At 40.9% G+C, this 16,818-nt stretch overlaps 1 protein-coding gene across 1 annotated transcript in view; it reads left to right on the forward strand.

The window, feature by feature from the left end:
• The first annotated feature begins 1,340 nt into the window (after window positions 1-1,340).
• Window positions 1,341-16,818, forward strand: part of LOC144510102 (methylcytosine dioxygenase tet3-like) — a 388,851-nt gene continuing 373,373 nt past the window's right edge. Inside the window, exons 1-2 of the mRNA XM_078239372.1 lie at window positions 1,341-1,434; window positions 6,544-7,448. Coding sequence (XP_078095498.1) covers window positions 6,699-7,448 — 750 coding nt within the window. The 5' untranslated portion in view covers window positions 1,341-1,434; window positions 6,544-6,698. The remainder of the gene's footprint in view (window positions 1,435-6,543; window positions 7,449-16,818) is intronic.

A 16,818-nucleotide genomic window follows, 5' to 3' on the forward strand; every position in this document is an offset into this window, starting at 1 on the left:
TTCCTCCTCTTGCAACAATATGTATTTATATGTGTTTAATAAAAGACATGCAAATTAATAAATCGACATTCACAAGATTGTCCAGACTGGGTGATTGTTAATTTATGACTGATATGGGCACTATGGTAGCAGGTTTGCTGAGGATGGGGGTGGGGTGGATAATTATTGTAATCCAGACTGAGACAAACCGTATACGTGCAATTCTCCTGAAATCCTGCAAAAATACACTACAAACAATACCTTATTCTTGGATTTTAGGCACATTTGTACACCAAACGAATCGGCAAAAATATATCTTACATAAATATAAACTTTCCGGAGCTTTTTGTTGCCTTCTCTCTGCCATAATACAAACACATCTTTAATCCACATATTTTGAAATGTTAAAACACTTTTTTAAAAGTTTATAAATAAAACGTTTATCACACGCGACAGCCAAGATATTTTATCCGCTTTGTTTTCAGTAAAGCAATAAACCGGGATCTATTAACTGTGTTTCAATTATAATGAGTTATAATTTGGATGTTACTCGGATTTATCGTGAGCTTGTGAGAAATGTGAGAACAGTATAATTCTTCGAGCACCAAACTTTCAAAAGATGAATTATTCTTTGTGTTCCTGCACTAGATTACAGTAAGGTAGTACCGAATTACTGTCGCATTTGTTAATTTAAATATTAAAAAATCTGGGAACTGCATCAGAAACGTCATATGGTAACAACTCCAAACAAAGATGTATTGAATAAATCCATACTCGCATTATCGTTAATTGCGAAATGAACATTCATTAAATTGAAATAAATCGTCTTGAAAATTAGTGCTTCAATCAAGTTTGAAGTAAATAACCACAGAATATTCACTTTTCCACAAATATATCAAGAATCGAGAATCCGCATGTTGTGTGGCAGCTTTACTTGAGGTTAGTTAATGCTATGAAAACTGCACAGTACAAATAACCAAGCCCAGCGAGTGACTTAAAGCAAAAGCGGTTTCTGCAAAGAAGCTTTTGGGGACTGTTTGCCACAATTGTAAAAGTGTACTGTCGGGATAGATTTGCATTTCAGAGCTCTCACTGGGGTGAGCAATAAAGGTTTCCCTCTTGCTATAGGAAGCCCTATAGTAATGATGCCCCCCGTCAGGAATCCGCTCAGTTTCACAGTTTCTAAGCGACGGTTCTTTTCCATTAACCTCATTTTGCCTCTTCGTCCGGGCTGAGAGGACTGAGGCCAGGGAGTGCTCGACTAAACTGCTTCCCTTTAATCACTCGTATCGCACGTTTCTTTTGTGCTTTACACTTGCGTCGTGCGGTACGTTTCTGGGGGCTCTTTTATGTTTTTTCCAGACTTTTCAAACGATCACTTGCACTTTCACAATCGTGAACAATGTGACTTCATTCTTCAAAAAGCAAAATTAGTTCAGACCTTCCTTTCGCCCGGTAAGTCGTGCTTTGTTCAGCGAACTGTATTTCCCTTTTAATATGTTTGATTTCTTTGCAATGCAATCATGATATTTCCAAAAGAACAAGCAATCCCACATTGCTTTCTTCAAAGCGACATCGTATGCCACAACAAAGCAACTCGGAAATTCAATGAAACAGATGAAGGTACAAGAGCGGAATTGTCAAAAGAAAAACAGTTGTAGCAAAAATAGTATCTTTAGTTGCTCAGTCTTCATGTGTATTGTGTGCTATCTTAAGTTACATAGTCTTATATGCACGGCCGGCCTGTGCGATTAAATTTGCAATTCCATTCTATTGTCTGAGTCCGCCTGCCCTATTCCAGCCGAGCGCTGATGGATCACATTCCCTTGGAGGTCTGTTGTATACCTTATTGCAAGTGCTGTCAAATCTATCGTTCAGTTGTGAATTAATTCTGTCCGAGCTATGTACTTTGAAGCTGTTGAGCGCTGTTTTAAAGTTTGGCACTTTAAGGCTCTTTTTCTCAGCCACGTGCTAAGGGCTGGGGCTTTAAGGAAGTCCAGGAACTTTTTCCGGCAACAGTCCACCAGACAGAAGAGACCCATTCTCTAATGTGGTTAGGAACCCGTTTATGCCAAGAGGAGCAGCTTCGTCTACTTGTTTCCATGTCAGAATTAACCAATTCATCTGAACCTCGATTACAATAGTGGGGAAATACTGTATCGGTTACGTTCGCATATGTTCGTGGGCAGACTTGGCTTTGTTACATATCTATTGTTGTTGCGGGGAGTCGTACAGTTTCAGCTGTTCAAGATATATACGGATATGTGTGAGGTTATTAAAGTCATTATCAGCAGCTATATAATCAATGTACTTCAGTAAGAGAATATTATAATACGGTATCTTCAAACGCGAGATGAAACGAAAGGGATCTATGCTCTCCCTATGAACTGTCAATAATGAGTGACTGGATCCCGGTGACGGGAACAAAGGCAGCAATCTTCAGACTTAATTGCAAACACAAGCACCACATCATTTAGGTAAATGGACCAATATGCGTAGTTTGTTGAAAATAGGCAAGACTACGAAATGAGTAAATCGATTACTTATGAGAAATAGAAGAAGGAGTTTTAAAAGACCGTTGGACCTATCCTTCTAATACCCAAACTCTCCTAATTTTCCACTTGACTCTATTCTTCTCTCAGGGAGCCATGAATCTTTAAAATTGTCCACTCCAGACAGCCGTGGAGGCTGAATCTTTCAAAATACTCAAGGATGAGATAGAGAGGTTCTTGAAGTATGGGGGAGTCAAAGGTGATGGGGAGCAAGTAGGAAAGTGGAGATCTGGCCAAGATCAAAGCAACCATGATCTTGTTGAAGAGCGGAGCAGGCTCCAGGAGCTGTGTGGCCTGTTCCTGTTCCCATTTCTTGTGTTCTTTTGTTCTTCAATACTCCACTGAACACAATACTCCAAACATCTATCAATTTTTGAGCAAAGAAGTGTTCATGTTTTTATAATTTACATTTATTTCCTCCTGTTCTGCTTTCCTAGTTGAATTCAGAGTAACAGCTCAGTGGTAATAATAAAGATTCACAGTTTAATATTTTATTCATTGTGAATAAGCACTCTTGACGTGACTCCAATTTTTTTAACAATTAAGAGAATTAAAAAATGTTTGTAAATGCACAAAGGGGACTGTTGTTCAATTTGTTTGCACAATTTCGAAAATGAGTTGTGCAAGGTGTTAGTCTGTACAATTGCTACACCTCCTCATTTAAAAGATTGTGCAACACGCCAGCAAGAATCACCATTAAAATAAGTCATTAATCACTCTTCACCCACCCTGCCCAAAGGATGGTACATGTCATTTTGCACAAACAGAAATTTAACTTTTGAAAATCCATTCACGTGATGTGAGCATTTATTGCCCACCCTAATAGACCTTGAGGAGGTGTTGGTGAGTTGTCTTTTTGAACCACTGCAGTCAGTGTGGTGTAGGCACACCCACAGTGCAGTTAGGGAGGGAGTTCCAGGATTAGGGCAGCACGGCGGCACAGTGGTTAGCACTGCTGCCTCACAGCACTAGGGACCTGGGTTCGAATCCCAGCTTGGGTCACTGTCTGTACAGAGTCTGCACGTTCTCCCCGTGTCTGTGTGGGTTGCCTCCGGGTGCTCTGGTTTCCTCCCACAGTCTGAAAGACGTGCTGGTTAGGTGCTCAGTTCTCCCTCAGTGTACCCAAACAGGCACCGGAGTGTGGCAACCAGGGGATTTTCACAGTAACTTCATTGCAGTGTTAACGTAAACTTACTTGTGACACTAATAAGTAAACTTATTAGACTATAATTTTGACACAATGACAGTGAAGGATCAGCAATATATTTCCCAAACAGGATGGTGTGTGGCTTGGTGGGGAACTTGCAGCTGGTGGTGTTCTCATATATCTACTGCCCTTTGTCATTTTAAGTGGCAGAGATTGCAGGTTTGGGACTGTCAAAGGAACCTTGATGAGTAGCTGCAGTGCATCTTGTAAATGGCACACGCTGCTGCCACTGTTCATCAGTGGTGGAGGCAGTGAATGTTGAATGTTGTGGATGGAGTGCCAATCAAGCAGGTTGCTTTGTCTTGGATTGTGTTGAGCTTCTTGAGTGTTGTTGGAGCTTCACCCATCCAGGCAAGTGGAGAGTGTCCCATCACACTCCTGACTTTGCCTTGCAGATGGTGAACAAACTTTGGGAAGTCAGGAGGTGAGTTACTCACTGCAGGATTCCTAGCCTCTTCCCTTTACTATTTTACATAGTGCTGCTATTTGCAAATATCAACTCTATTGACTCGATCTAAGTTTGCTATTCTGAGTAATAGTGCTAAGGGCACTAACATTTCATTGAATTATAGAATCATAGAATCCTTACAGTGCAGAAGGAGGCCATTTGTCCCATTGAGTCTGCACCGACAACAATCCCAATCAGGCCTTATTCCTGTAACCCTACATATTTATCTTGCTAATCACCTGACACTAGGGTCAATTTAGTATGGCCAATCAACCTAACCTGCACATCTTTGGACTGTGGGAAGATTCAAGGCTGGAAAATTGGGCAGAGAAATGGCAGATGGAATTTAATCCGGACAAATGCAAGGTGATGCATTTTGGTAGATCCAATTCAGGTGGGAGCTATAAAATAAATGACAGAACCATTAGGAGCATAGACACACAGAGAGATCTGGGAGTACAGGGCCACAGATCCTTAAAAGTGGCAGAACAGGTGGAAAAGGTGGTAAAGAAAGCATATGGTATGCTTCATCAGCTGGGGCATCGAGTATAAAAGTTGGCAAATTGTGTTACAGTTATATAAAACATTGGCTAGGCCACATTTGGAATATGGTGTTCAATTTTGGTCGCCACACTACCTAATACGAGGGACATGGAGGCTTTGGAGGAAGTGCAGAAAAGGTTTACCAGGATGCTGCCTGGATGGAGGGTATTAGCTATGAGGAGAGATTGAATAAACTGGGATTGTTCTCCCTGAAGAAACAAAGGCTGAGGGCCGACCTGATAGAAGTTCATAAAATGATCAGGGGCATAGATAAGATGAATGGTTGGAAGCTTTTTTCCAGGGCAGAAATGACAATTACAAGGGGGCACAAGTTCAAGGTAAGGGGGGAAAGGTTCAGTAGAGATGTGCGGATGAAGTTTTTTACACAGAGGGTGGTGGGGGCCTGGAATGCACTTGAGGCAGACAAGTTAGCGACATTTAAGACTTCTCTGGATAGACACATGAACAGGTGGGGAATAGGAACAGGCCGTTGGTCTAGGTAGGACAATGTGATTGGCACAGGCTTGGTAGGCCAAAAGGCCTGTTCCTGTGCGCTGCTGTTCTTTGTTCTGTCATGTCCATAGGTGAGGAATTTCTGCTCTATTTCAGGGTAGGTCTACATTTAAGGCAGCTTCTACAATTTTGGGTCCCGATGCAAAACTATTTTAATAGATTAAAGCCTAACGTAGGAATTGTTCCAAGCAATTACTTTGGATTTTGTGGAGATTTTAGATTATGTAAATGTTGACAAAAATGTATTTCAATGATTAGATTGATGCATCAGCAATAGCTCAGGTTTCATCTTCTCCTCTGAATAAGATTTGGGTTCAAGCCCCATTTCAAATTTTGAGCAAATAATATCAATTACAGATATATCACTGGAGTACTGAAGGGATCTTGTATTGCTGGATGAGGCATTAGATTAGGCTAATTCTACCCACTCTGGCGAGCATTAAAGAACCCGCTTAAACATTCTCCTGGTATGTTGGCTAATACCTATCCCTTAACCATTGCGGCTGAAAACAAAGGGATCAGTTGGTCACTGTTGTTTGTGAGACCTTGCTGTGAGCAAGTTACCTGCCACTTTTCCCCACATTACAACACTTATTATACTTCAAAACTAATCCATTGACTGTCGAGTGCTTTAGGGCATGTTAAAGTCATGAAAGGCACTGTATATACTAAACACCTTTACTTATTTGCTTTTCCTTTTCTACTTTAACACTAAGTCTTACTGTTGGCGTTTTCAGAAATTGAGTTATTCTAGTACGAAGTAAAAGTGTTAACCATGTTCTCACTGAGTTCTTAACGTATAGAGCCGTGGAATTGTCAAAATGTTAACAGTTGAGTTGCCCTTCCCAGATCTTTTAATAAGAATAAAGCTATTATTTCATTTCGCTCTTTCAGTATCGGTTTGTGTACCTATCCGTCATTTTCTTCTGTTTCAAAGTATGACTGGAGACTATATAGTTTGACAATCAATTGGTTGGCTGGTGAATTTAAAAACATAACTAAGAATTAGTGCAGATGATCAAAAATTGTTTGGAGCGGCACACTCGGAGACGTAAAGTCGCTCAAGGTGACGTGAATTCTTTTTATTCCGTCCCATTATTTTTCAATTAGCAAGGAACTGAAACTTCTTTGGAAGCAAAACTTTGCAGTAGTTTTCTTTGTGATAGCTTATAGAAAGTACTTAAGGATAATGTCTACGTGACTTATTCTGACACAACTATGTTCCGCGTCAGTTAAATTTGTGATTAATAATTGAAATCACTTTGGTTTAAGTCACAATATTTGTACTTTATTTTTTTTAGAAGTTTTTACCTAACTCGAATGAGACTACTGGTCAAGGTAGAAGTAACCATGGTGACAAACAACATTTGTGAAAGGAATTGGATTCTTACCTGATTAGTTTGAAGTACTGATACTTGTTTTGAGGTGCTTTAGATGATGAAAAGTGTGCTTGAACATGCTCAACCCCACAGAATCCCAAAACAGTAAACTAGCGAAAGGAAAAGACGGGCAGTGGATGAAAGAAGATTTTCATCTGGTGGAAAAGCCATTGGCCATCAGCAGTGTGGAATCAGGGAAAATTCATCAACTGAATGGAAAAACAGTCCACGCAACTGGAAATTCTAATACAGGATCATTAACACAGCTAGTCTTTCATTCTTTTCTAAATCAAACCGAAGGCCCGGTCCTCATCAAGCCCATTGGGAAGTCAAAAGTATTAGTCGGGGCTGACATACAGAGTTCAAAGTCAAAAAATAAATCCGCAAAGAAGTCTGTGTTATCTTCGACTGCTTCGATAACTTTCGTTTTCCCCAAGGCAAAAAAGGCAATGATGAAGAAAATGAAGCACATTGATAAAGCAGAGGATAGTCTGGCCTTTATTAAGGCGTCACCTGAAGACTGTTTTGAGAGTGGCGCAGCAATTGAAGAACACCAACTAAGCGATGAGTATTCTAAGTCTAGTTACGAGGACTACGATGTTGAGACCATGATGATGCCGTCTAAACTAAAAACTCCGATGTTGAGTTCAATGGAGCCACCTGTTCATCAAAAGAAGAAACGCAAACGCTGTGGGGTATGTCATCCTTGCATGAAAAAAGATAATTGCGGAGCATGTAGCAACTGCAAGAATCGCAAGACTGGACATCAGATTTGCAAACAGAGGAAATGCGAGGAACTTAAGAAGAAACCTGGAGAATTTACTGAGGTAAGAGATCCATGGTTGTACTAACTTTACAACACAAAGTGCAATTTCAATATTCTTTCACCTTTCTTATTAATTTACAAGTAGTATAGACATGAGGAGAAACTTTTCTAATAAAACTTGCACGTTTTGAGAAACAATACAAGAATAATCAGATCTTTCTCTAAAATACAAAATCTTTTGTGATATCAGTTTCTATAGCTTTTAAGTGACTATCAAATAAATCAAAGATTTAATCATCAAAGGAATTGATGTAGAGCCTAAAAGGTCTACTGACCAGAATGGCCCCATTAAGATTGTAGCCTCATCTATCACATGCTTGTCTAGTACTTAGGAAAAAAATTGAATTTAGTTGGGTAGTACCTTGCCTTTTGTTAATCTGAAATTCAGAAGTGTGGATTTCAGAGAACAGGAGTCCCTTGGCACCTGAGATACAGCTGTTATATTAAGCTACTAGTTGCTGTCTCCCTTTGTGACCCCTCACACCTTTATTAATTTTTAGAGTTTCTTTGTATTTACAACTGTTTTTCTGCTTCTAATATTGCCTTCTTTCTTTCTCACTTTTTTGCATACTTTCCGCTCTTTCAGTGACCACTTTGTTTTTCTCTGCTTGTTTCTCAGATATTTTCCTTTGTTGACATATTTTTTTCCTGTGTTTTTTTGTTCATTCATTTACCTACCTCTTCTGCATTCCTTTTCTCTTTGGTTTTCTTGGCAATTCATTCTCATTTTTCCTCCCTGCTCCCAGTTTTCCTTCTCTGGTTTGACTTTACCTTGTGGGAGTTGTGGGAGTTACAGATAGTGTGACATGAATCCACGACTTTGTTGGACTTTAACCTGGTGTTGTTAGACTCCTTACTGTGTTTACCTCAGTCCAACGCCGGCATCTCCACATCTTGACTTTATCTTATCAGTTTTCTCTGATCTGATCTGATCCTGGAGGCCACATGCGTGATGAACATTGACCAGTACTGAAGATGTAATTTTGTACAATTCTGGAAAACTGGCAATAAATTTGTGCTGAAACGTAATTTGTATGGCTCAGTGTTAGCATTCTAACCTCTGGATCCATAAGTTGTGGGTTAAAGTCCTGTTCCAGAAACTCAAGCACAGAATCCAGGCTGACAAATCAATTCAGTACTGAGGGAATGCTGTCATCTTTTTTTCAGATGCGATGTTAAACTAAGGTCCTTCTGCCTTAATGAAAATATTGTTGAGGCCCCTGAGAGATGGGGGCAAGCAGAATTCCTGCTCGTACATAAAATGAGAGAAGGGCAAGTAAAGAGGATTTATTAAAATGATGGAGGCAAGGGAGATTTAACTGGGAGGGGACACAAGTAGAACCCAAACCTTCATGTCATCTAAAGGCTTTCTGAATGTTTTTGAGGATGTAGGAAATAAAATAAGGTTTTTTTAGCAATAACAGTTGAGGTCGAAATGCATGCTGTTGAGGTGAAAGCTTTAGTCCTTTTTGATTAGTTGTTTTTGAGTCAATCAACATGATTCATTTGCGGAAATGCATCAACATGCCTCTTGAGCATCCTGGTGTTAATTATTGGTGGCTGTCTCTTCAACTACCTAGGCCCTAAACTTTGGAATTCACTCTCAAAACCTCTCCAACACTCTTCCTTTCTTTCACCCTTTCAGACATTTCTTAAAATCAACTTCTTTGACTAAACTTTTGCCATCAGCTCGAATATTGTCTTATGTGAACCAATGTCAAATTTTGCTTTATAATGCTCTCATGAAGCACCTTGGGATGCCTTATTACATTAAAGTTACTATATAAATAGAAGTTGTTGATGTTATTGTACGTCAGTGCACAAATTGTGATAAAATTATTGGTTGTGATGTATATAAGAGGAATAAAAATTCAGCCTAAATTTCATAGAATCTTCAGAGCTGCACACTATTCATTTTTATTTGTTAGTACATCAATTATGCCAACCAAAGCAGGTGAAAGTTCACAAATTCTCTGACACTATGAGCTTAAACTCATGAATTACATACTATATCATTATCTGAGTAATGGCTCTCACTAAGATCTGATGACAGAATGGCTCTTGTCCTACATAATTTTGCATTGTTTTATTATTAAGTTTTTTGCATTAAGGTTAAATAAATTAGTAACTTATCTGATAAATTGCTGGAAGCTCTGAGCTCCATGACAAGTGTCAAATTAGATGTTTTTTGAAAGCTGCAAATCGAGTGAATTTCATTCCATGTGTTTGAACTAAACCAAGTGAACTTCTAATGTTCCAAATTTATTTGCTATCCAATAATTCTGATCGGTTTAGCAGTGACAGACAAATAAATTGCAAGAATTGTTAAACCAGTTAAGAACTACAGTAAGTTTTAGACATCTGCATCCGTCAAAAGAAAATGATTAAGAGAAAGTTTGAGTATTCTGTTCACTACTTGTAATTCTATAACATAATAATCATAGATTGCAGAAATTTATTTCCAACATTGTAATAATATTAGGACCTGCAATTATATTATAGGAATTGGTGTACAAATGTGTAAAATATTTGTCAAAGCAATAATATTCTGGGTAAGGTGAGGTCACAAAAAAATAGACAGATCAGTCCAGATTGGGTCAACCGAGCACCAAGATACAATCTTTTGATTTCTACTCTATGAAAATGGAACCCTGCAAATTTTATTTTATCCAGAGAACAAGGATAGGCTGACGGTTTCCTGGATTTGCCAGAAATTATTCAAAGTATTTTTCCTGATCAGCCTGATGTATGTCTGTTTCTTTAAAAAATACTTTTCCTTTTGGTTCCTTGTTAACGATAGTAATTATCTTTCATATAAGGGTGGCACGGTGGCACAGTAGTTAGCACTGCTGCCTTACAGCGCCAGGGACCAGGGTTCGATTCTGTCCTTGGGTCACTGTCTGTGTTGAGTTTACACTTTTCCTCCGTGTCTGCATGGGTTTCCTCCAGGAACTTTGGTTTCCTCCCAGTCACAAAGATTTTTGGGGTTGGACAGAGAGAGGACATGTACCCTTTTCTTCGTGCTCTGCCACTTTTCTTTCTGTGTGGGTTAGGTTGATTGGCCATGCTAATTTGCCCCTTTGTGTCAGGGAGGATTGGCAGGGTACAGCTGTGTGTAATAGGGCATGGGTGGGATTGTTGTCGGTGCAGGCTCGATGGGCTGAATGGCTTTCCTCTGCACTGTAGGGATTCTATGATTTAACTTCATTTGTTCCAATTGACTCATTTGCCTGAAAGATACAGCCCCTAAATTTTCTCTGTGAAATGAGTATGAAAATGACCTGAAGCATCCTTAAGGGTAGAAAGGGAGATTTAAAGTTCAGCTTCCATGATGTCTTGTATCAGCTGGTGCAAATCTTCTGACTCTAAGTAAAACAGTGACCATAGGCAATGTAATTGGACAATGTGTTAGCGTCCTACTATATATTTACATTTAACCATAGAGTGAGTTTTATTTTTTAACAGCTGCATAAGGGTGAATAATGGTAATATATCGAGAATAGCACTTTAAGCAACTTCTGAAATTCCATGTGGTTTACAAGGAAAAAGTCACAAAGCTAATAAATGTTTCTTCCCCCTTGCCAGCTTATGATTCTGTGGGAACTGTTGTACTTTGTCTAATACAACAACAATTTATACGGTGCCTTCAGCATAATGAAATGTCCCAAGGCAGGAACATTAAGTGCATATTTAAGGGCTTTAATACGGGCAAGGGTGTTTTTCTTGTCTGAGGCCCTGCTCACTCCATGGTGAAATTGCACCTGGGTCAGGCTGGTGGGATCCCAGAGGGAATCCGGAATCCCAAAGAGAATCCCGACCAGGCAATTTCATGTTCCCCGTCCTCTGCCTCAAAACCTGCCTGGGGAGGGCATAAAATTCTAGCAATCCATATTTGAATCCTTCCAATCAGATTTCCACCCAAACTATGACACTGAGCCACACAGAAAGATATTATGTCAAGTGACCACAAGTTTAGTCAAATAAGTAGAATTTAAGATGCATCTTAAGGAGGAAAATGAGGAAGTGAGGCAGAAAGGTGTAGGAAGAGAATTCCACAATTTGAGGCCCAGATACCTGAAGGCACAGTCATCAATGATGGAGCAATCATGATTGGGAATGCAAAAGAGGTTCAAATTAGAGGAGCACAGGTACCTTGGTAGATTATGGGGCTGTCCCATCTGACTGGGCACCATTGGAGGGATGTTGGAGAAGGATGTCACAGGTGTTGGACAATGTAATTGGCTGGCAGCTCTCCAAGGCAGGACTTCCTTCCAAGGGCGGATGGAAATCCCGCCTGCTGCCAATTAATGGCCTATGAGCATGAAATGGCAGTTGGCCTGTCAGGGTCACGACTTGGCCCCTGCCAGTTTGAAAATTGGGAACAGAAAGATGGGAACGGATTTGGGAGGCAACAATGTTCAAAGATTTTGGTGATTATTTGCGTGATTCTAGATTGTGCTGGTAGGTAATGTGACTGCAGAGAAGTACCATCGATGAGTCTGATTCTGTCTGAATGTGAATTTTAAATAGCACACTTCTAAAAAGATAGCAGTAAGGATCACGAACCATGACTGATATTCTACCTCTCTAACCTGTTGTGGTAAATTGTAGAGCATCCATCACAGTTCTGGATAAGATCGCTCAACTCAAAACAGATGTGTAATCAAATTAAAGATTTTCCTGGCTTGCTTGGCTCAGAGCTGTCTCACTGTATACATTTATACCATCAGGGAAATCATAGTACTCACCTTTTATTTATATGCAGTGAACTGAGTGTCACAAACCACTTTCTCTATTGTTTTATGACTAGAACCAAGTTAATCTCTGTGGCAGACTTGGTAATCCTTTACAGGAGTCAGACTGGAGAACTCTAATAGTCAACCTGACTCATTGATGGACTCTGGAGTGGTAGAGCTAACACGATTCTTTCCAATTCATTTCAGGCGAGTCTGCAAGGAATTGTCCCAATAGTTAGAGTTGCTCTGGCCAAAGTGATAAATTTCCTATTGCTGTAAAAGTAACCTAAGTGAGGAGTAGCCTATTAGCAGCTCATACGTTGTCTGTAACCTTCTTGTAGCTGTTGTGCTTATCTATAGAAGACATTTTTGTGGCTGCCCATGAACCTTTTGGCCTATCATGCCTGTGTTAGCTCTTTGAAAGATTTATCCAATCAATCCAATTCCACCGTCTCTTTGCCTGAAGGTCAGAAAATGAATTAATTTGAAAGTAAATTTTGGTTAAATAAGGAAACTATTACCTGCAGTAAACAACTTCAATTCTAATCTTGTCAACCAATATATTTTGATTTAATGCAATGTAAACTAATTCAAAACCCAAATGTAACACCATATCTAGGACTAGGAATTCTGTCTTTGCATTGGGAAATTTCTGTCAGACTTTTGGATGGACTTGCCTTGTATTAAGTTGATCTTTCTCTACACCCTAACTATGACTGTAACACTACGTTCTGCACTCTCTCCTTTCCTTCTCTATGAATGGTATGTTTTGTCTGTATAGCGCGCAAGAAACAATACTTTTCACTGTCTACTAATACATGTGACAATAATAAATCAAATCAAAGAACAAAAGAAGAAACCAGGAAATTATAATGTTGTCAACTTAATGGAAGTTGATGGAACTTATCATCAGGCAGAGGGCAGAATCTTCTTGGCCCTTTAGAGGCAAGTTACAGGCTTGTGGGCTATCCTCTCCTGATAACTCCAGCCATGATCTCAGACAAAGTGCAGATCTAGCCTTAAAAATCTATCTTGCCATCAAAAATGTGATCAAGCAAACAACTGGTGTGCTTGAGTAATGCTTTTGCTGCCTGGGTCATTCATGCTATATTTTCCTGGCACCGTCCGGGGCATTGCCCAAGTGCCAGGTGAGCATTGCCCAGGTACCAGGCTGGCATTGCCAAGGTGCCAGAGTGGCACTGCCTGTCTGGTACTGACCAAGGGGCACCCCCACGTTGCCCTCGACCCCCCCCCATCCCCCCTCCTTCTCCTTCCCCCCCCCCCCCCCCCCCCCCCCAGGGGTTGGGGGGGGAGGGGAGGCCTCAGTGACTTACTGTTCCACCAGCGAGGCCAACATGATTGTTCCCTGATCATGGGGAGCAGCTGTCTGTTGCATGCTGCGCAATTTTGCCATCATAAGGGGTATGTCCTTGTTCCTAGTTGGTTGATTACTTTATGGATCCATTTATGGATCCAGCGGTTGCCGAAAAGTGAAGATTGGAACAAATAAATTTTTTAAAGGTAGGAGAGCACTGAGTTACTTTTGAGAAGAATGGCTGAAACCAAGTTTAAACATCAGAGTATGATTTCCCACCAATGTTCCCTGAATCTGAACCTTATGACTAATAAAAAATGAAGTAGATATATTGACATGGGTTACGTCCTTTCCAAAGAGAAAACAAGATAAGGCTTTGGCACTGATATTTCCGAATAAAAGCTGGATCATGTGCAAACTATTTTTGGAGATAGAGGGTGAAATTTTACGAGATTTTTTCTCAGTGTCAGGCGGGCGTGAAACTGGGAGAGTTCGAGATCCATTTTTTTGGGCGGGTTTTCAGGCCCAATCTTATGCACTCTGTCTGCAAAATTTTGGACTAATCTGTTTCTTGCCAGAGAGGCTGTGGGCGGGGATTAACGGGCCTGACAGCCTGTAGAGGGAATTGTGCTCATGTGCAGACCTCTGATCCTACACATGTGCATTAACAGTAGCAGGTGTCTGACAGACAAAGAGAGAGCTGTCAGGCCCCTGCTACTGCAGGCAGCTTCAAGCAGCTCCTCCCACCCGGCAACCGTGGGAGCCTATGACCCGAGATGTAGCCCCCGCTGACCCCCCTCCCCGCCACCCAGACCAATCGTGGATGGCCCTCCCTCCCCCACCGATTGCAGAATGGCAACGGGTTCCCTCCCCCCACAGGCCCTGCCCACCCATGGGCCATGTCCATGGCTCCGCCCCCTGCCATGCCCTCATTAGCCACATCCCTGGTACTGTCCTATTGGCCATGCCCCCACTGCCCACCCCCATTAGCCCTGCCCCTGGCACTGTTCGGGGCATTGCCCAAGTGCCAGGTGAGCATTGCTCAGGTACCAGGCTGGCATTGTCAAGGTGCCAGGGTGGCACTGCCTGTCTGGCACTGACCAAGGGGCACCCCCACCTTGCCCTCGAGGGGTGGGGTGGGGGAGGCCTCAGTGACTTACCGTTCCACCAGCGAGGCCAACATGATTGTTCCCTGACCATGGGGAGCAGTTGTTTCCCTCGCCGGAGAGAACCTCTCCCGGTGAGGCCAAAAAGGCATGCGAGACCAGATGATTGAGCACTGGGTCCGTTAAACACATGTTAATAAAGATTTAAATAAATTTAACTGCATTAACTAGCCTCTCGCCCATTTCCAGTGAGAGGCTGACCACGCCGGAAATCCGGCTGCCATAAAATCCTGCCGGTCGCGAAAACTGGTGTCATTTGTGCTTGCCGCTTTACGCCCGTTTTGCAGTGGTAAACCCCCCCAGAGACTCAGCAGTTGGACACGGAAGAAGGTTTGGATAAAATTTATCAGAAAGATAAGCTATTGAATGAATACACGGCATGGTCAGAGTTTGATAAATTTAGAAAGACAGACTGGTATTTCACAGAGGTAAATATCATGGAATTTAATGGACTATATACAAAATTGCAGAAATTCTGTTTGGTTCAGTGTTTGCTTTCAAATTGTTGGGCTGTGCTAAAGTCTTGCACATGGATAGGCTCTTGGTCTTCAACTGATGTTACATTTTCAGAGAGAAAGAGAGAGAGAGAGAGAGACACCCTTCTGGGTCAGATATCTGAGGCTTAAAACAATTCCTGGGAAAGTCATCATTTCCAGTGGCCTTCATGACACAAATGGGACATTGTCACAAAAGATGTAGCATTCAATGCTCGGCGCATTCCAAGACCATTCAGAAATGGGGCACAACCGTCAATACAACAGAGGAATCATAGACAAAAGAAATGGGGATGGGGACATTTTTGGCAGTTTTGGCATTTTTGGCAGTTGACAGGCATGGAGTAATAATAACAGAAGAATGAACCCCAGAAACATCTGTGGAATTATTAACAGATGTTTCAGATGTGATTCAAAATATAATTATGTGGTAAATTGTCCAAAATAGAGCCACAGGGTTTTAAAGACGATGCACAATATGAAATGTTTGGAAGGAGAAGATGGTGGTGGCCAGAATTCTCCGATCTCGCCCGTGGCTGGGATTCTCCGATCCTGCTGCTATGAATGGAGATTTGGCTGAGCGCCAAATTCTCTGTTCACGCTGCCACCGAAAATTGCGGTAAATATTGATCAGACTGCTTGTACTGGTCACAAGTCTGGTAACGAGAGTATGAGTAGTGGATTCATTTAATTGTGCCATATTGGACTATGGTTGCACATCCATCCACAGATTGGTTGAAATTGGTTGAAACAGATTGGTTGAAATGTTACTTGGATTCGCTCGGTATTAGGAATTGAAGTAAGGTCAAGGAATATGAAAATTCTACTTGCTTCATGTTCTGGGATGACAACACATTAAGTAACTGAAAAGAGTGATGATTCCCTGTAGAATAGCTGGGGGTAGACCACTTTATTAATACAGATGTAGTAGTTAGTAAGATATTGAGCAAGTCATCTATGAAAAACGCACAAATTAAACTACACATCAACCATGATAAAGCAATTGTCTTTGGAAGATTGGTACATTTGCAATTCATTCAATCAAGATATTATTGCATTCCTTTAGCAAAACCCAGCATCACCATTCAAGTTAAAGTGGCATCAAGTGATAAGAATTTGAGAGAAAAAAGCAAATTGTCTTCAAGTTACACCGACAATTCCCTCATCCTTCTTGTCACAGGATAAAAATCTTTTGCTGCAGGGGTAGTTGACAATGAGTATATAAATCTTATTGAAGTGAAAAAAGTATGTATGTAAAGAAGTATCAAAGGATCCTTCCACAGCCGATTGTAAATTTTCATTGGCATGAAACTTTAATTAAGTAATAGCTCTGGACTTAAAAATCAGGATGATCAACCATCCCTTATTTTCTGGGATTTGCCTGTATTTGAGGGCAATGTCCCATGTTCTGGCTTGAATGCTGCTGGGACAATGTTGTTTCAATATTTTTCTGTATGTGCAGTACCTGCTGTCCTCCTGCTTGCGATCAGTAACACCTCCTCCTCACTCCCCCATTCTAACTGACCCCGCCATGGCATGTACTTTAATCTTCTCTCTGAAGTTGATCACCCTGTTAAAGGACAAGGATAGAAATGCTTTAATTTTACACTTCCTATACATGGTAACAAAGTGCTGTCTGCCTACAGTAATACGTGGTAAA

Source organism: Mustelus asterias, chromosome 22 (assembly GCF_964213995.1).
Source record: "Mustelus asterias chromosome 22, sMusAst1.hap1.1, whole genome shotgun sequence".
Taxonomy (NCBI): Eukaryota; Metazoa; Chordata; class Chondrichthyes; order Carcharhiniformes; family Triakidae; genus Mustelus; species Mustelus asterias.